Source organism: Lipotes vexillifer, unplaced genomic scaffold (genome assembly GCF_000442215.2).
Source record: "Lipotes vexillifer unplaced genomic scaffold, Lipotes_vexillifer_v1.1 scaffold1011, whole genome shotgun sequence".
NCBI lineage: Eukaryota > Metazoa > Chordata > Mammalia > Artiodactyla > Lipotidae > Lipotes > Lipotes vexillifer.
Genome location: NW_006787698.1, coordinates 2,317,858 through 2,344,195, shown reverse-complemented (window position 1 = coordinate 2,344,195; position 26,338 = coordinate 2,317,858). Strand labels below are relative to the sequence as shown.

Below are 26,338 nucleotides of genomic sequence, written 5' to 3'. Positions count from 1 at the left end.
GGCCCGGGAATCCGCAAGGACGCCTTCGCAGACGCAGTGCAGCGGGCCCGCCAGGTGAGGAGGCCGCGGGCCTGAGGGGCGCGCGCGCGGGCGGGGGAGGGGGCGGGGTCACGTGCGCGCGCGGGGTCGCGGGGGGGGCGGGGCCGCCGCGGGGTCACGTGGGGCGGTGGGCGGGGGCCTGGGCCTCCCCAGACACCTGGAGTGGGGCCTCCTCCGGGGGTGACCCCCTGCAGGGGGAAGGGTCGTCCGGGGTTCACCCGAGAGCGGCCCCTGGGTGTGCAGGGTACCTGGAGCGCGGGGACTCACTTTGGGGACTTCCCTCCCCCGTTAGGACATCCTCCACTCCTGGAAGCAGGGGACTCGCTTTCCCAGGGAGGTCTTGTGTGCCCCCACTTCCCCATCAGAGCAAAAAGCACTGTTTGCCCCCAACCCGGTCCCATTTCTGCCTACTCCCCAGGAAGGAGGGACTTCGGAGGGGGGGGAGAAAAGTCCTCTTGAGCCTGGAAAGTGGAAAGGGGACCCTTTGGCTGCCAGGCAGTGGCCAAGCACTTAGTTGAAATGGGGAGGGTGGGCCTAGGGACTGGCACTTTTTGATGCTTCTGGTGACTTGAAAGCGTGGTCGGTCTCTTTTGGGGAGAGAAGGGAAGGGTCCCACCACTGTGTTTTGGGGCATGATGACTACATGGAGGTGTCACATGCTGGTGTGTGACCTCCCCATGGCCTGAGGGGAGGAGGCCCATAGAAAGTGAGGACTTTGTTGCCCTCTCAAAAGGAAGCTGACCAGGCTCAGGCCATTGAGTGCTTCCTCACTCAGGATTGTCCCGAAACCTCCAGGACACAGTGGGAGGTCCCGTTAGGGGAATGCCCTCTTCTCCCAGCGTTGTCTGTGGCTTTCACCCCTGGGGTGGGATAGGGTTCTGAGCTGCATTTGATTTGGTTGTCCCCAAACTGTCTTGATTGAGAAGCAACTATAACAAGGGGGGTTGGTGCTGTCATTTGGGTTGGGATAAGGCCCCATCTAGGCATCCCAAGAGCTTTGGCTCAAAGTGTTTTTTTGTTTTTTGTTTTTTTTTTTAAGAAAAAAAAGGATGAGAGGTGAAAAGATAGATCCTCAGCTCATGGCTGTGTTTCTTTGGAAAACCTGTAATAATTCTACCAGCCGACTCTGGTCTTAAATTTGTTGGGTTGGAGTTTACTTGATGTTGCTGTTCGTGTGTCTAAAATGTAACGTGTGTTCCAAGAAAGGTCTTCTGTTTTGGTCAAAATGAGGGTTTCAGATGTCTTGAAGCAAAAGTTTTCCTAAGATTTGTTGAACAAATGCAAAGATTATGAGGGTGAGGGAGATGAAGGAAAATTGTGCTCTTCAGCATCCCAGAGGACCAGGAGCTTGGGCAAGTGAATGTCTGAAAGTTCCCCCTGGAGGAGGGGCCCTGAGGACCTTCCCTGGCACCTGAACTTCTGTTCCTTTCACCCCTAGAACAAGTCAGTGTGGGTTACACTCTGGCCACGAACAGTTCAGGCAGAAATCTCATAGAGAAAAAGGAGTTTTGAAATTTCTGAATAACTCTTGAACTCTGAGGCCTTGGGTAAAAAGTTTTTCTAGAAGGTCTTAACCCACAGGCTCTTACCAAAATCTGGGAGAAGCCACTCCCAGGCCAGACAGCAAGACCTGTTGGGTTTAATGAACCAGAGAAGTCGATCTAAGCACCATGGGGGGAGTTTTTGGGTGGTAAGTTTTCTCTGCTTACAACTTTATTTCTAGATCGCAGCCAAAATTGGAGGTGATGCCGCTACAACAGTGAATAACAGCACTCCTGATTTTGGTTTTGGAGGCCAAAAGAGACAGTTAGAAGATGGAGGTAACTACCTGCTGGAGGGGCAGCGGGGAGAGAGTGAGGTGCCTTTGTTTGAATGTGGTTCAAAGTGGGGGGAGCCCACTGCCATTTTGGTCTTTTAAAACCTCAGCGATCCCAGCTTTGTTGTCTCTTTTTGTTCTCGCTGCTATCCTGAGGTATCAGGTGGCTGAGTGGAGGGCAGATTGATTGTGACCAGGTCCAAGTTGTGAGTTCTCAAGACTGTTCCTCCCCTCCTGCCAAGCTAGGGAAGTGTTGGCAGTTCTCTCGAGGCCCCACATCAGTGCAATGTGGCTGGCCCCGGGGCATGCAGTGTGATCCAGAGCAGCCCAGAGTATCAACTCAGTGATCAGCCTGACTTTCCCAAGGCGGGTTTGGTCTTAAGCCGGAAGGACTCAGGTGCCACCGTAATTTTCCCCCTGTTACAAAGGGCTTCTTATCCCTGAGTGCCAGTGTGGGGGATTGATGAAGTCTGGCCCCCTCAGGGGTTCATCTCTGCTACTCCCCTGTCCTGGCTCTGCCGTGGGGGCTGGGGGACAGGACGGTGTCTGCCAGGACATGCGGCACCAGCATCAGATTTGAGGCAGCTGTGGGTGGGTGGGTGGGTGCTGCATCTGACATCCTCTTCTTTTCACAGACCAACCGGAGAGCAAGAAACTGGCTTCCCAGGGAGACTGTAAGTCCACTGGGTGACACAGGCAGAGGGCAGCTTCAGGATTTTAGGTTTCTAGCAGTGGGGGGCTGGAAGTACTGAGCAGACAACATCTCTCCTTCATGGAGGCTCTTGGTGTTCCTCTGGGGTCCATGAGCTTTAGAGAACCCAGAGTCTGGGAATTGAGGCAGAAACCTCAGAGTGTGTGTGGTTGTGAGGCGGGCTCCATTGCTTTCAGTCGGGAAGGCTCGGAAGCACTGATAAGGCTAGTTGCCATTGATGAAGTCTGGCCCCCTCAGGGGTTCATCTCTGCTACTCCCCTGTCCTGGCTCTGCCGTGGGGGCTGGGGGACAGGACGGTGTCTGCCAGGACATGCGGCACCAGCATCAGATTTGAGGCAGCTGTGGGTGGGTGGGTGGGTGCTGCATCTGACATCCTCTTCTTTTCACAGACCAACCGGAGAGCAAGAAACTGGCTTCCCAGGGAGACTGTAAGTCCACTGGGTGACACAGGCAGAGGGCAGCTTCAGGATTTTAGGTTTCTAGCAGTGGGGGGCTGGAAGTACTGAGCAGACAACATCTCTCCTTCATGGAGGCTCTTGGTGTTCCTCTGGGGTCCATGAGCTTTAGAGAACCCAGAGTCTGGGAATTGAGGCAGAAACCTCAGAGTGTGTGTGGTTGTGAGGCGGGCTCCATTGCTTTCAGTCGGGAAGGCTCGGAAGCACTGATAAGTGCTAGTTGCCCCTCGTGCAGGCAGGAATGCCTGGGGCCGGCAGTGTTTGGGGTCCCAAAGAGGAGCCAGGCCAATCTTTCCTTTGAATTTTCTCTCTGCAGCCATCAGTTCTCAGCTCGGACCCATCCATCCTCCCCCCAGGTAAGTTGTGATTTGGAGAACATGTCATTTCTTTCCTCACTATCTCTGGCCTTTTGTACTGACTTGAGGGAGGGCTCTGTCTGAGGCCACATCATTTAGGACTTTGTCTCCCTTGCTGGTCGACCAGGGAAAGGAATGAAAAGCAGAAGGAGCTTCATTTGTTCCTTGTATTTACTGTCTGTGGGGCTGTAGAGAGCACAGGGCTGTGGCTGTTAGCTGTAATGAGGAAGGGGGATCTCTGCATCCTCTTGCTTCCTTTGTTTGGAGTGGGGACAGTCAGAAACACAGCTATCCCTCCTCCTAGAAAAGGCTGGGGACTGACCTTGGCCTTCTCATCTGTCTTCCGTAGATTCTTGTTCCCTGAGAGCTGGAGGAGCGGGGGGTTGGGATGGGAGGAGGGTCTTTCTTACCTTTTTGCCGCAGAATGACCTCAGTGAATCTGACGTAGAATCCTTTGTGAAGGACCCTGCTGTTCTTTCGGTTTTTTCACTTGGCTAAAGTTTTGTGAAATGCAGTAAAAACAATAGGAGAATAAAATGAAAAAGATACAAAGCCAGTTTTTTTTTTAATTAAAATCTGTAGACAGCAGATGACACCATCAGATCTCTGTGAAAGTGCCCCAAGTTCTCCTCCTTGCCCTGAGTCGGTGGAACTGCACTGGCCCAGGGGTTCACGCCACCCCAGACCAAGCCTCTTGTGGCCCAGAAGGGGAACTGAGGCCCCGAGAGGTTGGGTGATCTTCTGCGGGCCGAGGGAGCCCCCGAGCCATTGTCAGACTCTGCTTGGGCCTGTGGGGGCTTGGTCCCCATGTCATAGAAGGCAGGGCCTGTGGCTTTGAGGGTCTTTCTCCAGGAGGCACTCTGGCTCTTCCATCCCGCCGACTTCGCTCCTACTCGAGGCTGACTCTCGTCATCTCTCTTTGCAGGACTTCAATGACAGAAGAGTACAGAGTCCCAGATGGCATGGTGGGACTAAGTGAGTGTGGGTCAGCCGTGATCAGGGATGCCCGTTATCCCCCCGTCTCTGGGAGTCTCCCAGGAGCCCCCGGCAGCCTGGGAACCTCTGGTCTGAAAGAGCCCATTTCATGCTTTCTCTGTCCCCATCCTCTCTGGCCGGGGGGACGGCGGAGCTCTCAACTTGGCTGCTCCACCCCCCCCAGCCTCACCCCCTGAACATCAGCGGGGCCGGGACCCCCTCCACACGGTCTTCTCAGCGCCAGGCTCCCCGCCTCAATCTCTGCTTTTGTTCTTTTTCTCCACCTAGTCATTGGCAGAGGAGGCGAACAGATTAACAAAATCCAGCAGGATTCGGGCTGCAAAGTGCAGATCTCTCCAGGTATGGGAAGCCAGATCTGGGCCAGGACAGGCGCTGGGCTGGGCTGAGCTGAGCTGAGTGGGGCTGGGGTGTGGGCGGTGGGGGGTGGGGGGTGCTCTCGGGCTTTCTGTCATAATCCTCTGACTGCCGTGATTGGATAGAGGTGAAACAGACTGGTGTTCATTGAGCGCGTTTTATGTGCTAGGCTCTGGCGCCTTGAGGTGTAGCTGCAACTCTTATTTTCTTCAGTTTTCTGGTGAGCGGGGAAGGCTGCAATGTAGTGCAGGGAGCTGCACCCCAGACCCTGCTCTGACTGTGTTGCCACCTGAGCTAAACACCTGGTGGAAAACAGGCGGGAATGTGTGAGGCAGGGGAGCTCGTTAGGAAGAAGAGCTGAGGTCAGGCCTGGGTTCAAGTCCAGTTCTGCCTGCTGCTTGGCAAGTGCCTGCTTTGCAGGGCTTTCTGAGGGCTCGGCCTGCCTAACCCGTGCCCTTCATTGACTGGAAGCTGCTCGTCATCAGTGGTGATGGACAGAGCCCAGGTTTGGGACTTTCTGGAATCTGCCTTGCTTTCCATCTCATCCTTTTTCTAAAAGTTTTGCCTCCCTTACTGGATTGTAAGCTTCCTGACCTGGGCCTTGTGTAGAGCGGCCTCCCAGGTGTTGGGGGAGGTAAATTGATCTGTCAGGCCCCCGCACGGTGGTAGAAGAAGCCACTGGTTGTTCTGGAGGCCTCCTCATCTCCACGGGAAGTCCTCCTGGTGTCTGCAGACCCAAGAAGCCATTGACCCTGTCTTCTCTTCTCTCCAGACAGCGGTGGCCTACCCGAGCGCAGCGTGTCCTTGACAGGAGCCCCGGAGTCTGTGCAGTAAGTCCCTGGCTGGGCCTGTCACTGACGAGGAGAGTGGCAGAAGCCCTCTGGATGGATCCCTTTGAAGTTGAGGGTGACTCCCACACCATGTCTCTCAAGCCTTGCCCTCTCCAGGGGGCTGTCCTGACACTATGATTCCCATGAATCCTGAGATCTGGGGAACCTGGGCCTGAATAGCCCCACCCCCGAGGACAGGACCATTTGTCATCTGTCAGACCATGTGGTTTGGAATCGCCTTCCCTGGGACCTGGGTGGAGCTGCCAGGCCAGTCCTCTCTCAGGTGATGACACCCATTCTTCCCCTTCCCAGGAAAGCAAAGATGATGCTGGATGACATCGTCTCTCGGGGTCGTGGGGGCCCCCCAGGACAGTTCCATGACAACGCCAACGGGGGCCAGAACGGCACAGTGCAGGAGATCATGATCCCCGCAGGGAAGGCCGGCCTGGTTATCGGCAAAGGTGGAGAGACGATTAAGCAGCTGCAGGTAAGGGAGTGGGCCCCTCCCCTCCCAAGAAAGTTTCCTCCCTGGGGCTGTGCGTCTGCACACCGCTGCCCCCAGCCGCTTTGCCAGGGTCCTTCATCCTTTTTGATCACACCCGGCCCCCCACATGCCCCAGAAAGTCCTTTGAGAGCTCAGCACTGACTCTCAACCTTGGCTGTATAGGAACGGGCTGGAGTGAAGATGATTTTAATCCAAGATGGATCCCAGAACACAAATGTGGACAAACCGCTCCGGATCATCGGAGACCCTTACAAAGTACAGGTGAGCGCACCCCGGGGGCTGGCGAGGGGTTCTGGGGCAGAGAGAGGGCAGGCAGGTGAGCTGGAGATTCATATGCAAGTGGAGAGGTTTTCAAGAGCGCTGGCTTTGAAGTCAGCCCAGGACTTGTTCTCTGCTGAACTCTGTCTCCTGGCCGTTTGTACGTGAGCAGGTGGCCTAAACTCCAGAGAATGGGGGTGCTCACCACGTGTGCCTCTTAGGGCGGCAGATAAAGAGCTCGGCACATGTGCGTTAGTCCTTAGCTTAGGCCTGTGACCCCTGGGCACGTGGTGGGGCGGCATTGCTTACGTGAGCGCTGTGCTTCGTGTGTTTGTAGCAAGCCTGCGAGATGGTGATGGACATCCTTCGGGAGCGTGACCAGGGTGGCTTCGGGGACCGGAATGAGTATGGATCCCGGATCGGCGGGGGCATCGATGTGAGTGCAGGCTTCCCCAGGTGGATGGAGTGCCAGGGTGGGCAGGGGGTGGGGGGTGTTGGGCAGCAGAGGGCCACAGGCTGGGGGCAGAGCCCAGCTGACTCTCCTGCGTCCCGCCCACCCTCAGGTGCCAGTGCCCAGGCATTCTGTGGGGGTGGTCATCGGCCGGAGCGGAGAGATGATCAAGAAGATCCAGAATGACGCGGGTGTTCGGATACAGTTTAAACAAGGTCAGGGGCCAGCCGGGCGTCCGCTGGGCACGTGGACATGTTGACCAGTTCTCTCCGTTGAGGAGCACTCTTGGGGTCCACTGCGGGCAGCTTGGCACCAGGGTTAGCCTGTTGAGCCTCTGTGGTGCCTCATTACTCCTAGACCAGCAGGACATGCCTCATCACCTCCCCGCCGGTGGGACAGCCACGTGAGAAAGTGGGTGACAGGCAGGCTTTCCAAGTCGAAGGGGGGAGTGTGTTTTTCTCTCCTGTCAAATTCTCTTTTTCCTCTCCCCCGCCCAAGGGCTCTCCTAACCAAGCCACGGGGGCCCCTGGGCTGGATTAGCTTGCACGGCCCCAGCTCTGGGTTCCTGCCAACCGCAGTGAGAGTGTCTGAGTGGCCGGTCTGTGGGGAGGAGGGACTCCTTTGTGCTTTTGAGAGATATGTTGTCAGTTCTTAGTTCTGTCAACTGCATCCGTTAGTTTGGGGGATACCCGATGCAGAAAGAAGCCTCATCTGCCATCCTGCCTTAGCCGGTTGGTTTCCTTCTCTGGCAACGTGGGCCCGCCGGCCTTTCTCGGCCCCTGAATACATGGAGGGCGGCGAGCAGCACTTTGAGGCTGAGATATTTCAGACGCCCAGCCTGGCCCAGCTTCTGCCCTGAAGAGGCGGTGTTACGGGGGTTTGGAGTTGTGCTTCTCTTATGATTGCGTTTCTCTTCTCTGGGTGCTGCCTCAGATGACGGGACGGGTCCCGAGAAGATAGCACACATAATGGGGCCGCCAGACCGGTGTGAGCACGCCGCGAGGATCATCAGCGACCTCCTCCAGAGCCTCAGGGTGGGTGGCGTCGGCTGTGCTGAGAAGGGCTGGTGGGGACAGAGGGGCCAGGCTGGATTCCTGTGTTAACCCTCCATCTCCTCCCTGCCCTGCAGAGTGGTCCCCCAGGCCCTCCGGGGGGTCCTGGCATGCCCCCAGGGGGCCGAGGTCGAGGACGAGGCCAAGGCAACTGGGGCCCTCCCGGTGGGGAGATGACCTTCTCCATTCCCACTCACAAGTGTGGGCTGGTCATCGGCCGAGGTGAGGAGCCCTCCCACGGGCCCCGCCCTCCCCCGCTCTCCCCCCCCTCCTCACGGCCTGTGGCTTCCGCAGGTGGCGAGAACGTGAAAGCCATAAACCAGCAGACGGGCGCCTTTGTAGAGATCTCCCGGCAGCTGCCACCCAACGGGGACCCCAACTTCAAGCTGTTCATCATCCGGGGCTCGCCCCAGCAGATCGACCACGCCAAGCAGCTCATCGAGGAGAAGATAGAGGTGGGCTGGGGAGGGGCTCTGGGGGCCTGGGCCCGGCTCCTCCTCCCCCTCCACTGACTCGTCCGATTCTCTTTCCTCCAGGGTCCCCTCTGCCCAGTGGGACCAGGCCCCGGGGGCCCAGGCCCTGCCGGCCCCATGGGACCCTTCAACCCCGGGCCCTTCAATCAGGGGCCACCCGGGGCTCCCCCTCAGTGAGTATCCCTGCCGGCTCCCTGGGGTTTGGGGTGGGGTGGGGCTGTGCTGGCAGGGAGACTGGCAGACCCTGTGTCCGTCTCCTCCGCTGAGATGGCCAGCCCTGCCTCGTGGAAGTGCTGAGCGTTTGGCCCCAGACATGATCCCGGCCAGCCCCCTGTTTACAGACACATTCCTAAAAGATGCCACAGGTGTTGCCCCTGGTCTCCACCCACGCGTATATCCGTGCCTGGTGCGCTCGGGGACTTGCGCCTCCTTGAGTCAGCACAGCCTGTGGCGTTTGCATCGGTCATCTTACGCCCTTCCCTGGGCCAGGAACCCGCAGCGCCACTCAAGGGGTGCTCTGGGTCCCCGTCCGAGCTGCGGCCATCCTCTTTGGGGACCCAGGAGCAGCCTGGCTCATGTGTTCCCCGTTCTCATCCTGCAGTGCTGGAGGCCCCCCTCCTCACCAGTACCCACCCCAGGGCTGGGGCAATACCTACCCTCAGTGGCAGCCGCCTGCTCCTCACGACCCGAGTAAGTGGAAGGACCCGACCCGGGCAGGCGGAGAGGGGGCCGGCTTTCTGGGCCGCTGCTCAGCCCACACGTCCTCCTCCCGCAGATAAAGCCGCGGCTGCCGCCGCAGACCCCAACGCCGCCTGGGCCGCCTACTACTCACACTACTACCAGCAGCCCCCAGGCCCCGTGCCAGGCCCAGCACCGGCCCCCGCGGCCCCGCCCACCCAGGGCGAGCCCCCTCAGCCTCCACCTGCCGGCCAGTCGGACTACACTAAGGCCTGGGAGGAGTACTACAAGAAGATCGGTGAGTGCCCGGGCCACGGCGGGGGCTCGGGTCAGCCAGCGAGCGGTGGGCGGGTGGGTGGCCGTGTCCCCAGGCTGGGCTCTGACCTCGAAGCCTGTGTCCACAGGCCAGCAGCCCCAGCAGCCCGGCGCACCCCCGCAGCAGGACTACACGAAAGCCTGGGAGGAGTACTACAAGAAGCAGGGTGAGCCGGCGGGGCCGCGGGGGGCAGGACCGGGCTCGCCCTCGTGCCGGCCACACTCACCCGCCCTCTGCCCCCCCACAGCTCAAGTGGCCACGGGAGGGGGTCCAGGAGCACCCCCAGGCTCCCAGCCGGACTACAGTGCCGCCTGGGCCGAATATTACAGACAGCAAGCCGCTTACTACGGACAGACTCCAGGTCCTGGCGGCCCCCAGCCTCCACCCACACAGCAGGGACAGCAGCAGGCAAGTGGGAATTGCCACCCTCCTCCTCCTCCTTTCTCCTTCCAACCCCCGGCTACCGTCCATCCTGCCTTAGTGGGTAGCGCCGGAAATCCCTTCCCCTGCGGGGTGTGTCCTTGATGCCTGCAGCGGGGGCCGCGTGGCCAGAGGTCTCCGGGAGTCCCCACGCGCCGGGGGAATTGTGTGCTGGGTCCAGAGGTTAAACGAAGAGGCCTCCCTCCGCCGGCCCGCTTGTTCCTGTGTAACGCTGTCATGATGCTGGGGGAGACCGCGCGAAACAAATAAAAGGAGGAACTGTTGAACTGGTGGGTAGTCCTGGGGGTGGGGGGCAGGCCGTCCGCTCAGATGCTGGTCGCCATCCTGGCTGCTAACTCACTCAAAATCTGGCCACTTGGGAAGAAAACGGATATTTTTTCCCCTCTCTGCATTACTTTCACGGTTTTTGTTCTTTTGATTCTTTTATTTTTGAAACCACGATCTCTCCCCGCGTGTCCAAGTGACTGTGTGTGCTGCAAGCGGCCCCATGCGGCTCGGCTGTGGCCTGGCCGTGGCTCCTCCCGTGGCTCCTCCCGTGGGCTGTGGGGGAGGTGCCGAGGGGCCTGGGCCCTCCCGCTCCGCCCAGGCTCGGCCTCTCTGCTCCCGTGCCCGCCTTGTGTCCTGGTCTTGTCTGTGAAGTGGGCATGACGATCGCTGCCACCTTCCAACCTACCTCACAGGGGTGTTGTGGGGACACCGTGATCTCTGACTGTCATGTTGTGAAGCGCCGGGCCGCCAGCCCTCCTTCCTGAAGACAGGGCCCCTCCCCTCCCCCCTCCCCTCCCCCGCTCCCAGCCCTGAGCGCTTCTCTCCCGCCCTCCCTTTCTCTTTCTCTCTTTATTTCTCTCCTCTCCCCCTCTCTCCCCCCCCTCTCTCCCTCCCTCTCTCCCTCTCTCTCCCCCTCCCTCCCTCTCTCCCTGCTTCTTTTCCTTCCTTTGTGTCACTCTCTCCTCCATCAGGGAGCCAGTCTGACTTCAGCCGAGCCCCGGAGCACTGACTAGACAGCTACAGACACATCCTTCGGCCTGCGCTCACCACAGGCTCAGGAGAGGGGCTTCCTGGCCCCCTCCTCGCCCCGTCCCCCAGTCTCCCGCCTCCCCTCCCGTAGTGACCAATTCCTATCTCTCCCTCTCCGCAGGCTCAATGAATCGAATGAATGTGAACTTCTTCATCTGTGAAAATCTATTATTATTTTTTTTCCATTTTGTTCTGTTTGGGGGCTTTTTGTTTGTTTTTCTTCCGTTTGTTTGTCGAGAGAGCGATGGCTGCCAACGGGGTGTGCTTGGGGAGCCCTCGCTGTGAGTGGCTTGGAGGTTGCAGCACAGGCGGTGCCGGGCTCTCGCTCTCTCGCTCATTCTGTGTGTCTCACATGCTTTTTTTCTTTCAAAATTGGGATCTTTCATGTTGAGCCAGCCATAGAAGATAGCGAGAACTAAATCTGCAAAAAAAAAAAATAAATAAATAAATTTATCAAAAAAAAAATTAAAAAGCAAAACAGAACCTATAAAATTATATATATATATATTAAAAAATCTCTATCATCCCCCACCCCCCACCCCACCCCAGCGTTCCTGACACTGCCTCTTTCAGGAGAAAGCAATTCATTCACTCCCTACTACCACCCTTGGCCCTCTTCATGTTTTTAAAATAAACTTTTAAAAAGGAAAAAAAAAGTCACTCTTGCTATTTCTTTTTTTTAGTTAGAGTTGGAACATTCCATGGACCAGGTATTGGTATTGCAGGAACCCCGCCCCGCCCCGTGTCAGGCAGCCCCGCACTCAGCCTCTCTGCTCCTCCTCTCGCTCTTCTTTCCGCCCCAGCCCAGCTCCCCCGCCGCCCACCCCTCCCACCCCCCACCCCCAGGACTGGTCTGTCGTGTTTCATCGGTTCAAGAGGACATTGAAACTGAAAACAGTTGAGAACAAAACAAAACAAAAAATTGTATGGCAGTTTTTACTTTTTATCGCTCGTTTTTAACTTCACAAATAAATGATAACAAAACCTCCCGTGTCTGCCGGGTGCCGTCTCTCTCTCTGTCTCCCCGTAGACTTTTGAAGCAGATGTTTGTTCTTTATAGATGTTGTAAAAGCCTGATGACGGTGATTGGAAATTACAAGCTTTGTGTTGTGTTGGTTTTTTTTTTTTTAAACCGGAATTATAAGAAAAGATAGTTTTCTGCAGGCGCATTGTGCTTTCCTAACTCTGCCCCCCACCCCTTTTTTGGTTAAATAAAGTGCTTTTTGTCTAAAACGGCGTGCTGGCCGCAGTTGTGTTTGCAGAGGAAACAAGCTGAAGAGGAACTTGGCCCATGAGAGTGGGGTGTTGGCCCCCCAAAGACTGGCCGCCTGGTCTTGTAGGAAGGGAGAAGCAGGCAGAGCCCCAGCAGTGCAGTCCTCCCCCAGCGTTCCCGCCTCTGGGAACGTGGGGAGCAAGGCCACCTGTCCCAGGAGGGTCCCCAGGGACAGGTGTTCCCATGGATACAGCCTGCCACCACAGCAAACCCATGGCCGGCCGTGCCTTGCGGGACTCGGCCTGGCCCTGATGGCATGCCTAGCTGTGGCCTGTTTTGCTAGCGAGCCCTGAGGTGGAAACCTGGCCTGTTGAAAGGAAGGGCGTCCTTTCCAGTGGTTTGTGGCAACCTAAGGACGAGGGCAGGAGATGGGACAGTGGTCTGAGAGGCCACTTGAGCTGTTGGGCCCAGGGGTGTGCGCGCGGAGGCATGCTGTTTGCCTGGGGTGTTCTGGGACTTAGGGTTGAAATCCCAGCACTGAGAAACTCAGCAGTCACACTCAGAATCTAGATGTCTGGGCCTGCAGGCTTCAGTAGCAGGAGCAGCAACAGCTGCCGCCTCCAGGTGGGGCTGTTCACGGCCCCCACGACCTTCCAGATTAATTAGGGTCCTGCCCCAGCAGGAGTGCCCCTTGGTGTCACCCAGTCAGACCACCTGTGGGTCAGCGGGCCCAGGAAAGGGGGAGGTTGTCGATCTGGGGTCATGTGGGGGAGTCAGCTTAGATTGGAACCCCTGGCTCCCCTCACCAGGCGTCTCACCTCAGGCCAGTGCACCCTCTGAGCTCTGGGGCAAGGGGAAAGTCGGAGCCCCCGGCCCTCTCCTGACTCACTGCAGACTTTTGATGACAGAGCAGCACTTGGCAAAAATGTTTTCTGGAGCTGCTTCTGCCAAGATCTAGAGAAGGGGAGCAAAGGGGGGTCAGTTCTGAGTATCTCAGGGTCACTGCCCTCCACCCCCTGACGGAGGGGGTGACAGGTTCGCAGGCCCCTTTTAGTTGCCGGTAAAGGACTGAGAGGTGCAGCCCCAGGGCTGTGTGGATGAGGAGACGGAAATGGTCAGGAGGGCTGCCTTGCAAGGCTATGCGTTACTAACAGCTGGGCACAAACTGTGCGGGGTTGCTGTCCCTGGGAACAGGCCATAGGACCAGGGTTGTGCCAGGCTAGCTCACCCCCTTCCCATCCCATTCTTGGTGGTTGAGGCTAGTTTATCTCTTGCTCTTACCTTTGGTTGCGGGAGGGGAACAGGAATGACACCAAAGTTCTCTGTCTTCACAGCAGGGAAAGTACAGGAGTTGCATGGGTCACTTTAGGATTAAGATATCCCTGCTTTCTACCTTGAGAACACATGGCTGGCTTTGAATTGAGCTGTGGTTGACCAGTTGTCCCAATCTTAACGTGGTTTTGTTTTTTTGTTTGTTTTTTGTTTTTTGTTTTGTAGTTAACGTTCTAAAATGTATTTAATTTTGCAGTTTTGGAGCCATTCTGTTTAGACCTTCCGTGTCGTACCTGGGAGGCCACAGCCTGCACCCATTCTGCCTAATGGAAGAAATGGAACTCCCCAGTGTACATGCTGCGGAAACAGGCCCAGAGTTCTGGGATTCAGGGCTGCAGTATAACCCCTGTGCTGTTTCAGCTGGACTTGCTCCCCTGGAGGGCCAGGGGAATGAGCAGCAAGCAGGGAGTACTTAGTTTCAGAGCAGGTTCTTCTGCTGGTAGAAGGCCAGGGTGGGCTCACACAGGGTGTAATGCATCTCCAAGTGCTGGCGGATGGCCGACTTGCAGTCAGAGGCCCGGCACTCCACCTGGCCCCGATGCAGCGCTCTCTGGACCACTGTCTCCATGGAGCAGTCAAACACGATGACGAGGTTGGGGGCCTGGCCCACCTAGGCACCCGTGGAAGGGGGCACTGGCCCCCTGTGCACCCCCGCCCCAGAGATCAGGAATCTAGGGTGGTGCGGCCCAGTAAAGACTAACCAGGCCCCTGGGTCCGGTTTACATTTGGAGTTCCAAATTTTTGTTGTATGTGTTTATTTTTTGGACAGGTAGGGCATTGGTGGAGCTCATAAGCCAAACACCACCACTGGGAAAAGGTGAAGAGTCTCCTTGCTGTCCCCAGGCACCCAGTTTCACCCTCCCGGGAGGCAACCAAGTTGTCTATTTCTTGCGTCTCCTTCCGGAACCATTTTACGCACATGCCAGGCAGATCTGATTCTGATGTTCTTTTTCCTCCTTTTTCATACAGATGGTAAAGACATTGATTTGCCCTTGATTTTATTCACTTAGTAAGCTGGATGTGGTTGCACATTGGCACACGGGGAAGTTCCCGATCCTTTTTAATCACTATACAGTATGCTGTTGTGTGGATGTATTATGATTTACTTAACTGGTTCCTTGATGGGTATTTAGATTGAAATATCCCTTTTAAGATGGATTTAAGCAGTTTCTCCTTGCCTTCCTCTTGCCTAGACACTTTCATTGGGGAAAGTTCAAGAGTTGCCAGCTCACCACTGCGCTGCCTCCCACTGCAGGGAGACCTCCCTGGGTCTCCGAGGCCGCCCACTGTGAGCCCCACCTCCTCCTACTTCCTCCAGAATTTCCTTGCAAAATAGAATCTGTCAGCACTTTAAAACAACAACAAAAACACAACCAAGTGGGATTCACTCCAGGAAAGCAAGGATGGTTCAATACAGTTGTGTTAATATCTTAAGTAAAGAAAAAGTCATATGAGAATTCTCAGAAACACAGAACAATTTAAAAGACAAAATTCACACATTCCTGATTTAAAAAAAAAAAAAAAAAAAAGACACTCGAAATTGGTAAATATAGCCTTAGCCAGCATCTTATTTAATGGAAACTTGCTCTCCTGCTGAAGTTGGGAATAAGATAAAATTGCTCACTCTTATTTGCCTGGTGGCACAGTGGTTAAGAATCCACCTGCCAATGAAGGGGCCATGGGTTTGAGCCCTTGTCTGGGAAGATCCCACAAGCCGTGGAACAACTAAGCCCGTGCACCACAACTACTGAGCCTGTGCTCTAGAGCCTGTGAGCCACAACTACTGAAGCCCACGTAACTAGAGCCCTGCTCCGCAACAAGAGAAGCCGCCGCAATAAAGAAGCCCGTGCACCACAACGAAGAGTAGCCCCCACTCACCGCAACTAGAGAAAGCCTGCATGCAGCAATGAAGACCCAATGCAGCCAAAAATTAATTAATTAATTAATTTAAAAATAATTGCCCACTCTTGACGTTCCAACTTAGTATGATATGAGAGGATTAGCTAAAGCAACGAGATAAAAGAAAACAATGGGAGAAACCCGAATTGGAAAGGAGATCAAATCATGTCTGTTTGCAGATGGTGTGATTCTATTTCTGGAAAACTCACGAAAATCAACAAACTAGTACAGACTTCAGAGAATTTGATAGAGTAACCGGATGTAGTATTAACATACAGAAGCCTACACGTATATGAAAATCACCAGTTAGAAATAAGAAAGAAGGCCCCATTTACAATAACATTACAAGCAGCAACAAAAAATATATATATAAAACACTCGGGCAAAACTTTTCCCAAAACTGTGCACTGTCTTTAAAGGAAGATCTTTAAGGAAAACTTAGGTAAAATATTCCTAAGTGACTCGAAAGGAGACTGGAACAAAAGGAAGAGATACTTGTTGTTGGGTAGGAAGACTCAACGTTACAAAGCAGTCAGGATGTTTCTAAATGAGTTTAATAGTCTTAATGTGATCCCAACGTGATATTTTTTTAGTGGAGATGGGTTGATTCTAACATTCGTCTACAAAAAGAAGCAGGACTATCCAGGAAAAACAAGGCAAAGAAAAGCACTGGGCGGTGGAGGTGGGGAAGGGGGCATCCAACCTACCGGATGTCAAAACACGGTAAAGCCGCCATCCTTAAACCAGTGCACAGGTGGACAGACAGACCCCTGGAACAGAATGGCAAGTCCAGAAATAGACTCTGGTGAATATGGAAAGTTGGTATGTGGCTGGGGTGCCACCTCAAGTCAACGCAGAAAGGACAGACTTTTAAATAAATGGTGTGGGGACAACTGGATTCACCATTTGGAATCCTTACCAAATTTCCCTAACTAGGATATGTTCCAATGGATCACAGACATAAATGTAAGAAATAAAACTATACAAGTACTAAAGAAACCATGGATGAATTAATTACCTTATAACCTGGGATTGAGAAAAACAACAGCAATGATGTCTCAAAATTCAGGAGAAATAACAGAAAATATTGATAAGTTTGACGAAAGTTTTAAAAATAATTTCTGCATGTGAAAGAGGCACAATAGGGAGTTCCCTGGCAGTCTAGAGGTTAGAACTCAGAGCTTTCACTGCCGTGGCCCTGGGTTAAATCCCTGGTCAGAGAACTAAGATTTCACAAGCTGTGCCACGTGGCAAAAAAAAAAAAAAAAGGCACAATAAATCAAGGTCAAAAAGTAATTGACAAACTGGACTGGGGGGAAAATTTGCAAACCATATCACAAACAGCTAATATACAAAGAGTTCCTAAAAATCAAGATGAAAAAGACCAACAATCCACTGGGGGGGGAAAAAAAGTGAGCAAAAGATGTAAAGAGTGCACCAAAGAAGAAGTGAAAATGGCCCTAGAACTTTGGAAAAGATGCCCAGCCTCATTCATCATAAGAGAAATGCCCATTTAAAACCACCAAAATACCATTTCACACCTAAGCAGGTTGATAAATGAATGGCTGGTGGCAATGCGGAACAAAGAGGAGAGTGATGCCATCAATCAAAATCATCGACACATTTCTCTTTAACCCCGCAATTCCACTCCTGAGAACCCATCCTAAAGACGCTAGCAAAAATAAGAAACGCCACATGAAGGTGATTGAGTGGGGCATCGTTGGTAGTGAGAAAAGATTGTGAACGGCTTGCTGTCTGTGGGCCGTCAGAGGAGTAAACAGTGGCGCTGCCACACAGCAGAATTCTGGTTGTAAAATGGGGCAAGGAAGAGGAGGACTTCTTGACACTGATGTGACATCTTCAGGGTGTATCTGAACATTAAAAGAAGCCTGCTACTTGTGGAATGCTGCTTTCTGTGTACAGAGGGACACACACAAGCGCGCACACGGTTTATATTTGCAAAAAGAAGGACAATCCAAAAACTAAAACGGTTGCCTGCAGTGAAAGGAGAGCACAGTTTTGGGTGGGGGTGGATCTACCTTTTTATGTGACTTTCACTTGGGAATCATTACATGTGGTGCAAATTCAAATTTTTAATTAAAAAAAGCAATCCCTGGGACTTCCCTGGTGGCACAGTGTTTAAGAATTCACCTGCCAATGCAGGGTACATGGGTTTGATCCCTGCTCCAGGAAGATCCCACATGCCGTGGAGCAACTAAGCCTGTGCGCCACAGCTACTGAGCCTGCGTGCTGCAACTACTGAAGCCTGCGCACCTAGAGCCAGTGCTCTGCAACAAGAGAAGCCACCACAATGAGAAGCATGCGCACTGCAACAAAGAGTAGCCCCCCGCTTGCCACTACTAGAGAAAGGCCACGTGCAGCAACAAAGACCCAACATAGCCAAAATTAATTAATTTTTTAAAAAAGCAATCCCTAAACATCGAAAGCCAAGGTGAAATGAACGAACCCATGTATCAATGTCACGCTGCAACTACACACAGAAAATAATTATCTCAAGGGACCCAGTGTTTTTGTGGTATGTCCACAGTGAGACCTATTGTAAAGGAAAACAAGAGCTGCAAGCAAATCTTCCTTTGGTAGTTTTATTCTCAGTAGTTAAAATCGGTATGTTATTTGGAAACTATTTTGCATCTAATGGAATAATGCAAATGACAATGTCAGTGGTTTTAGGAACCAGATTTTTTAGGGAAAAGAGAAAAGAGAAGTAAAACACTGTGACATTAAGTGTGAGCTGGAAATAACAGTAGAACTTGTGATTTTTTTTTTTTCCTTTCAAAAGTCTGTGTTTCCTAGCTCAGTCCACTGGAAAGGCCTGGAAACGATGACCACCCGGTAGCAATGAGTACCCCTGGCACCCAGATGGGACACCACTGAAAAAGGGCCTTCATGGAGAAATGGCCAATTCCAGAGCTGGACCGGAAATGTGAAGGGGCGGGGGCGGGTGTGAAGTCTTGTGCAGTAAGAAAGCAAGAGGGTGAGTGTGAAATGGGGCTGTGTCCAGAGGACGCTATGCCATGTGAGAGGGCTGCTTTTGGCCAAAGATGGGACAGCTTGAGCAACAACAAAAAAGGAGGACACGGGTTTGAGCCCTGGTCCAGGAAGATCCCACATGCCGTGGAGCAACTAAGCCCGTGCGCCACAACTACTGAGCCTGCGCTCTAGAGCCCACGAGCCACAACTACTAAGCCCGTGTGCCACAACTACTGAAGCCCACGTGCCTAGAGCCTGTGCTCCACAACAAGAGAAGCCACTGAAATGAGAAGCCCATGTACCGCAACGAAGAGTATCCCCCACTCACCGCAACTAGAGAAAGCCTGGGTGCAGCAATGAAGACCCAACGGAGCAATCAATCAATCAATCAATCAATCAATCTATTACAAGAAAAGACTGATTATTGCCATCATCAAAAAGACTACATGGGGCTTCCCTGGTGGCGCAGTGGTTGAGAATATGCCTGCCACTGCAGGGGACATGGGTTCAAGCCCTGGTCTGGGAAGATCCCACATGCCATGGAGCGGCTAGGCCCGTGAGCCACAACTACTGAGCCTGCACATCTGGAGCCTGTGCTCGGCAACAAGAGAGGCCGCGATAGTGAGAGGCCCGCGCACTGTGATGAAGAGTGGCCCCCGCTTGCCGCAACTAGAGAAAGCCCTTGCACAGAAACAAAGACCCAACACAGCCAAAAATAAATAAATAAATAATTTTTTTTTTTTAAAGAAAGGGCTTACTACATTAAAAAAAAAAGACTACAAACAATAAATGCTAGAGAAGGTATGGAGAAAAATGAACCCTCCTACACCATTGGTGGGAATGTAAATTGGTGCAGGCGGTATGGAAAACAGTATGGAGGTTCCTTAAAAAACTAAAAATAGAGTTACCATATGATCTAGCAATCCCACTCCTGGGCATATATCTGGAGAAAACCGTAATTCGAAAAGATACATGCACCCCAACGTTCATAGCAGGACTGTTACATAGCAACCAAGACATGGAAGCAACCTAAGTGTCCATCAACAGAGGAATAGATGAAGAAAATGTGGGGCTTCCCTGGTGGCGCAGTGGTTGAGAGTCCGCCTGACGATGCAGGGAACGCGGGTTCGTGCCCCGGTCCAGGAAGATCCCACATGCCACGGAGCGGCTGGGCCCGTGAGCCATGGCCGCTGAGCCTGCGTGTCCGGAGCCTGTGCTCCGCAACGGGAGAGGCCACAACAGTGAGAGGCCCGCGGACCGCAAAAAAAAAAAAAAAAAGGAAAATGTGGTACACACATACACACACACACACACAATAGAATATTACTCAGCCATAAAAAAGAACAAAATAATGCCATTTGCAGCAACATGGATGGATCTAGAGATTATCATACGAAGTGAAATAAGTCAGACAGAGAAAGACAAATATATGATACCACTCATATGTGGAATCTTAATTTTTTTTAAATGACACAAATGAACTTACTTACAAAACAGAAACAGACTTAGAGATATCGGAAGCAAACTTACAGTACCAAAGGGGAAACGTGGCAGGGAGGGATAAATCAGGAGCTTGGGATGAACAAACACACAATACTATGTATAAGATGGATAACCAACAGGCACCTACCGTGTAGCACAGGGAGCTCTACTCAATATTCTGTAACAACCTATATGAGAAAAAAATCTGAAAAAAAAAATGGATATATGTATGGGTATAACTGAGTCACTTTTCTGTACACCTGAAACTAACACAACATTGTAAATCAACTAGACTTCAACAAAAAAAATTTTTTTTAAGACTAATTGAAGCACTTTAAATACACAAAGATGCTTGAGTTGGTAAGGATGAGAGAGATCAAAACAAAGGAAGACCAAATAACGAACCTCACGGTCACCATCGGAGGTGAGTAGTACACCCAACCTCAGTCTGAAAATGGGCCCTGGTAGGGGAGAAGATAAGCATGTATCCCACCTGTCTGGTCGGAACTATATTTCAGGATAACCAAACAGCCCTGGTTGAGGAAGGACATTTCTTCTTCAGGGAAGAATTCCAGCTAATTGATGTGGGGGAAAAATGACTACAAGAGAAACGTACAGCTTTCGAACTGACTCAGAATATGAATTAATTGATGCCAACAACGAATGAAACTGTAAGATAAGAGGCCGACAGGACATGTTACAGCAGCCCCTAGCTGACCCTGTATCAGTTTGTGAGGGCTGTCACACCAAGTACCAGAGACCAGGTGACTCCAACCACAGAAATTCCATGTCCTCACAGTCTTGGAGGCTGGACATCTGAGATGGAGGTGCTGGCAGGGTGGATTCCTCTGGCGGCCTCTCTTTGGCTTGTAGGTGGCCGTTTTCTCCCTGTGTCCTCACACAGTCACTCCTTTGTCTGTGTCCTAATCTCCTCTTCTTATAAGGACACCAGTCGTATTGGGTTAGGACTGATCTTGAGGACCTTTTAATGTAATCACCTCTTTAAAGACCCATCTCCAAATCCAGTCACATTCTGAGGTCCTGGGAGTTAGGGCCTCAACATATGGATTTTGCAGGGACACAGTTCAGCCCATAACAGATCACTTACTAAGAGCAGGGCAACCGGGCATGAAGGAGCCTCCTTCCTGAATGATGCAGTACAAGCAAGGTATTGAACCACAGTGCTCTACACCAAATTCACACTGAATTGGACAGAAAAAGAACTGCAAGCACAACACGAATTCTGTTTTCCCCACTTTCCCAAGTTCACTGCCTGGGCCCTGGTGAACATTCAAAGACCTGGGTCCTCTTGAATAACACATTGAAACACATGGAAAAAAACCAACTATGGCAAAGAAACAACTAAACATTGTGTGCTATCCGATAGGAGTTCACATCACCACCTATGAAGTGCACTTGAAAAAATGGAATCTAAGTTCCGAGCTAGACTCTAGACATGCTACCAATTCACAGGACACATACAGGAGAGGGGAGCATGATAAGAAAACAAAACACAAAACACTCTGCGATCAGCAAAATCCTTGCTGTGCAAAATAAAGAGAACCAAAGACTAGGTTTCTTCAATAAATAAAAAGACAGGGGACTTCCCTGGTGGTCCAGCGGTTAAGATTCCACGCTCCCATTGCAGGGGACCCAGCTTCCAACCCTGGTCAGGGAACTAGATCCTGCAGGCATGCCACAACTAACGAAAAAGATCCCACATGCTGCAGCTAAGACCTGGCACAGCCAAACAAACAAATACATAAAATTTATTTTTGAAAATAGGTTTTAAAAATAAATGAGACAGAGATGGAAGGAGCATAAAGCACGTTTGCGCTACACTGTAGTCTATTAATAAATAAATATTTTTGAAAATAAGTTTAAAAAAATAAAAAGAGGGATGGAAGGAGTATAAAGCACGTTTACGCTATGCTGTAGTCTGCTAGGTGTGCCATAGCATTATGTCTTTTTTTTTTTTTTGGCGGTACACAGGCCTCTCCCGTTACGGAGCACAGGCTCCGGACGCGCAGGCTCAGCGGCCATGGCTCACGGGCCCAGCCGCTCCGCGGCATGTGGGATCTTCCCGGACTAGGGCACGAACCTGTGTCCCCTGCATCGGCAGGCGGACTCTCAACCACTGCGCCACCAGGGAAGCCAGCATTATGTCTTTTAAAAATGTACATACCTTCATTTAAAAATACGTTCTTGCTAAAAAATGCTAATCATCATCTGCGCCTTCAGCGAGTCGCAATCTTTTTGCTGGTGGAGGGTCTGGCCTCTATGGCTGCTGACTGATCAGGGTGATGGTTGCTGAAGGCTGGGGTGGCTGCCGCGACTTCTTAAAATAAGACAACAGTGAACTTTGCTGCATCAATTGACTCTTCCTTTTTTTTTTTTGCAGTACGCGGGCCTCTCACTGTTGTGGCCTCTCCCGCTGCAGAGCACAGGCTCCGGACACGCAGGCTCAGCGGCCATGGTTCACGGGCCCAGCCACTCCGCGGCATGTGGGATCCTCCCGGACCGGGGCACGAACCCACATCCCCTGCATCGGCAGGCGGACTCCCAACCACTGCGCCACCAGGGAAGCCCCTGACTCTTCCTTTTATGAACGATTTCTCTGTAGCGTGCTGTGCTATTTGACAGCATTTTACCTGCAGCAGAACTCCTTTCAAAACTGAAAACAATCCCCTCAAACCCTGCCGCTGCTTTATCAACTAAGTTTCTGTCATATCCTAAATCCTTTGTTGTCATTGCAACAATCGTCACAGCGTCTTCACCAGGGGTAGCTTCCGTCTCCAGAAACCACTCTCTTTGCTCATCCATAAGAAGCAACTCCTCACCTGTGAAAGTTTTATCCTGAGATTTCAGCAGTTGTCCCATCTCCAGACTCCACTTCTAATTCTAGTTCTCTTGCTGTTTCCACAGCATCTGCAGTGACTTCCTCCACTGAAGTTTTGAACCCCTCAAAGTCATCCATGAGGGTTGGAATCAACTTCTCCCAAATTCCTGTTAGTGTTGATATTTGACCTCTTCCCACAAATCATGAATTTTCTTTTCTTTCTTTCTTTTTTTTTTTTTTTTTTTTGGCTGTGTCTTGATGTATGTGGAACTTCCCCAACCGGGGGTCGAACCCATGCCCCCTGCAGTGGAAGCGTGGAGTCTTAACCACTGGACCACCATGGAAGTCCTCATGAATGTTCTTAATGGCATCTAGAATGGTGAATCTTTTCCAGAAGGTTTCCAACTGACTTCAGAGGAATCTATGGCAGCTATAGCCTTACAAAATGTATTTCTTAAAGAATGAGACTTGAAAGTTGAAATGATTGCTTGATCCATGGGCTGCAAAATGGATGTTATGTTAGCAGGTATGGAAACAACAGGAATCTCCTTGACCATCGCCATCAGAGCTCTTGGCTGACCAGGTGTATTGTCAATGAGCAGTAATATTTTGAAAGGAACCTTTTTTTCTGAGCAGTAGGTCTCAACAGTGGGCTTAAAATACTCAGTAAACCATGTTGTCAACAGACGTCCTGTCATCCAGGCTTTGTTGTTGTTCCATTTACAGAGCACAGGTAGAGTAGATTAGGCATAATTCTGAAGGGCCCTAGGATTTGGGGAATGGCAAATGAGCATTGGCTTCAACTGAAAGTCACCAGCTGCATCTTGTTAGCTGACATCCCTAACAAGAGAGCCAGCCTGACCTTTGAAGCTTGGAAGCCAGGCATTGATTTCTCCCGTCTAGCTATGAAAGTCCTAGATGACATCTTCTTCCAGTCATAGGAAGCTGACGGGAATTCCCTGGCAGTACAGTGGTTAGGACTCCACGCTTCCACTGCAGTGGGCACGGGTTCCATCCCCGGTCAGGGAACTAAGATTCCGCATGCTGCGCGGCACGGCCAAAAAAAAAAAAAAAAAAGATAGAAGGCTGTTCCATCTACATTGACAATCTGCTTAGTGTAGCCACCTTCCTGAATGGTCTTAACTAGATCTTCTGGAGAGCCTGCTGCAGTTTCTACGCCAGCACTTGCTGCTTCCCCTTGCACCTTGATGTCATGGAAACGGCTTCTTTCCTTAAACCTCATGAACCCAGCTCGGCTGGCCTCACACTTTTTTCTGCAGCTTCCTCACCTCTCTCAGCCTTCAAAGGACTGAAGAGAGTTAGGGCCTTGCGCTGGATGAGGCTTTGACTTAACGGAATGTTCTGGCTGGTTTGATCTTCTATCCAGACCACAAAAACTTCCTCCATAGTAGCAACGAGGCTGTTTCACCTCCGTATCATTCACGTATTCACTGGAGTAGCATTCTTAGTCTCCTTCAAGGACTTGTCCTTTGCATTCACAACTTGGCTAACTGTTTGGCACGAGAGGCCCAGCTTTCAGCTTATCTCAGCCTCTGACATGTCTTCCTCACTAAGCTTCATCATTTCTAGCTTTTGATTTGAAGTAAAGGACATACAACACTTCCCTTCACTTGAACACTTGGAGGCCATTGTAAGGTTACTAACCGATCTGATTTCAATACTGTTGTGTCTCAGGGAATAGGGAGGCCAGAGGAGAGGGAGAGAGATGGGGGAACGGCCGGTCAGTGGAGCAGTCAGAACACACACAACGTTCACTGATTAAGTTCGCCGTCTTATATGGGTGCAGGTCACGGCACCCCAAAGCAATTACTACAATAGTAACATCAAAGATCACTGATCACAGCTCATCATAACAAATATAATCATAATGAAAAAGTTTGAAATATTGCGAGAATTACCAAAACGTGACACAGAGATACGAACTGCGCAAAAGTTGTTGTGAAAATGGTGCCGATAGACTTGCCCAACGCAGGGTTGCCACAGACCTTCGATCTGTGAAAAATGTAATAAAGCAAAGAGCATCAAACTGAGGTCTGCCTGTAGATGAAAAGGACAGAGACAAAGCCACCAATCGCAGTGGGCCAACCTTACTTAAATCCTGATTAAAACAAGATGTGAAAAGAAAAAGGTTTTGAGGTGTTCACGGGAATTTGCATAGTGATTGGTTATTTGATGACACGAAGGATATTAAGGTGTAATAACAAGAGTGATACAATCTTACAAAAGTCTTTATCTTTTAGGAGATATATACTAGAATATTCATGGATTAAAAAGAAAAGCACATGGGATTGACGTATATACACTAATATGTATAAAATAGATAACTAATAAGAACCTGCTGTATAAAAAAAAAAAAAGCACAAAGTGGATGGAACCTGAATCTGTTGTAAGAACGCCTGTAGTTAACTTTCAGTGTACAGGGCCAATGAGGAATGGAAGGAGACAAATGATGCACATGGGACAATCCCAAGGATGAGATTTTGTACAAGACAAATGACCCAGAGTCTTCAACGAGTCAAGGGCAGGAGGGAAGCAGGGAGGGAGGACTGTCCGCCTTGGATTAGGAGACGCCTGGTGAGGACCTCGTTTTACTCATAAATCTGACCAGCTGGGAATCAAAGAGACATTTGTCAGCTGTGGGGGAAATGCAGATGTGGATGGGGCATCGGGTAGTCTCAAGGGATTCACATTAATCATCTTAGATGCTGTTGGGTGAGGGAAGGCTCATAATGGGATTCGGGATGGGCTTCAGAACACGTAATTGGCAATCTTGACGTTTTGGCACCGATAAAGTAAGTGTGGCCAAACCATGATCATGTGGGACTTCCCTGGAGGTCCAGTGGTTAAGACTGCGCTTTCACTGCTGAGGGCCCGGGTTCGATCCCTGGTTGGGGAACTAAGATCCCATAAGCTGCACAGAGTGGCCAAAAAAAACAAAGAACACTCTTTTAAGCCAGAGCCCCATTTATCTTCATTTTGTCACTTCTGAGAGCCACACAGTCACCAAAGAAAAGCATGTCTCCTGTTCCTCTTAGTGTGAAGCCACCATGCAAGCAGGACCCTAAATGGGCCTCTGTGAAGGAGAGGGAGAGGGTGGGTATAGGGGGGATGGCGGGGGGCACAGAGGGCACATCCCGTCCACATGGTGAAAATCGTGGCCTCTATCCTGCCTTGGCCAACTAAATGGTGTGACCCGGGCAAGCTCCCGGATCCCTCAGTGAAAAAAGCAGGGTGCTGACTGTGCGGGCACCTGGAACGTTCCAGAAGATCAGAGTTCATCTGTGCAGAGGGTCGAGACCAGCTCTGGGCTGGTAAAAAGCTCTGGAGGAGTTCACACTGCTGTTGCCATGGGGATGTGCAGGCCCCTGTGTTGCCAAGTCAGATGTTTTTCAACAGAAGCTGGGAGTTTTGATGTGGCATCTCTGGATTTTTGAAGGTTGGCCACTAATTTAAAACAAAAAAAGTGTCAAACGCCGAAAAGCCCAAAGTGAACATATCGGTGGATTCCATGGGGCCCGAGGGCCAGGAGTTTGTAGCCTCTGCCCTGATGCTTTGCAGCCACTTGGGGAGCCCATCCAGCTGGCATGGGTGACTGGGTGCCTACTTTAGGCCAGGCACTGGCCTGGCGCTGAGCCAGTCATTAGCCTGGCCTTTGCCCTCTGGGCTCCCAGACCAGGACAGGGAGCCCAATACAGACAGAATTGCTTTAGTGGAGGTGCGCACAGAGGGCGGGGCCCCACCGAGGGCCCCTCCCAGCCCCTGTCGGCGCCCCATGACCTTTGTCTGATTCCACCCCACCCCCCACCCCACCC

General features: G+C 51.8%; 2 protein-coding genes across 2 annotated transcripts in view; one reads left to right on the top strand and one right to left on the bottom strand.

The window, feature by feature from the left end:
* The window catches only part of KHSRP (KH-type splicing regulatory protein), a 10,064-nt gene extending 248 nt beyond the window's left edge, over nucleotides 1-9,816 (top strand). The window contains exons 2-20 of the mRNA XM_007460737.1: nucleotides 2-54; nucleotides 1,763-1,859; nucleotides 2,491-2,529; nucleotides 3,339-3,378; nucleotides 4,304-4,353; nucleotides 4,642-4,713; nucleotides 5,501-5,558; nucleotides 5,871-6,045; nucleotides 6,226-6,324; nucleotides 6,659-6,757; nucleotides 6,885-6,987; nucleotides 7,706-7,806; nucleotides 7,902-8,046; nucleotides 8,119-8,279; nucleotides 8,361-8,470; nucleotides 8,899-8,987; nucleotides 9,073-9,273; nucleotides 9,380-9,457; nucleotides 9,539-9,816. Of these exons, the coding sequence (XP_007460799.1) occupies nucleotides 2-54; nucleotides 1,763-1,859; nucleotides 2,491-2,529; nucleotides 3,339-3,378; nucleotides 4,304-4,353; nucleotides 4,642-4,713; nucleotides 5,501-5,558; nucleotides 5,871-6,045; nucleotides 6,226-6,324; nucleotides 6,659-6,757; nucleotides 6,885-6,987; nucleotides 7,706-7,806; nucleotides 7,902-8,046; nucleotides 8,119-8,279; nucleotides 8,361-8,470; nucleotides 8,899-8,987; nucleotides 9,073-9,273; nucleotides 9,380-9,457; nucleotides 9,539-9,816 (2,048 nt within the window). The remainder of the gene's footprint in view (nucleotide 1; nucleotides 55-1,762; nucleotides 1,860-2,490; nucleotides 2,530-3,338; nucleotides 3,379-4,303; nucleotides 4,354-4,641; nucleotides 4,714-5,500; nucleotides 5,559-5,870; nucleotides 6,046-6,225; nucleotides 6,325-6,658; nucleotides 6,758-6,884; nucleotides 6,988-7,705; nucleotides 7,807-7,901; nucleotides 8,047-8,118; nucleotides 8,280-8,360; nucleotides 8,471-8,898; nucleotides 8,988-9,072; nucleotides 9,274-9,379; nucleotides 9,458-9,538) is intronic.
* Nucleotides 9,817-13,712: 3,896 nt separating this feature from the next.
* The window catches only part of LOC103077831 (adenylate kinase isoenzyme 1-like), a 16,307-nt gene continuing 3,681 nt past the window's right edge, over nucleotides 13,713-26,338 (bottom strand). Inside the window, exons 4-5 of the mRNA XM_007460736.1 lie at nucleotides 16,212-16,219; nucleotides 13,713-13,904 (exon numbers count right to left, since the gene is read on the bottom strand). Coding sequence (XP_007460798.1) covers nucleotides 13,713-13,904; nucleotides 16,212-16,219 — 200 coding nt within the window. The remainder of the gene's footprint in view (nucleotides 13,905-16,211; nucleotides 16,220-26,338) is intronic.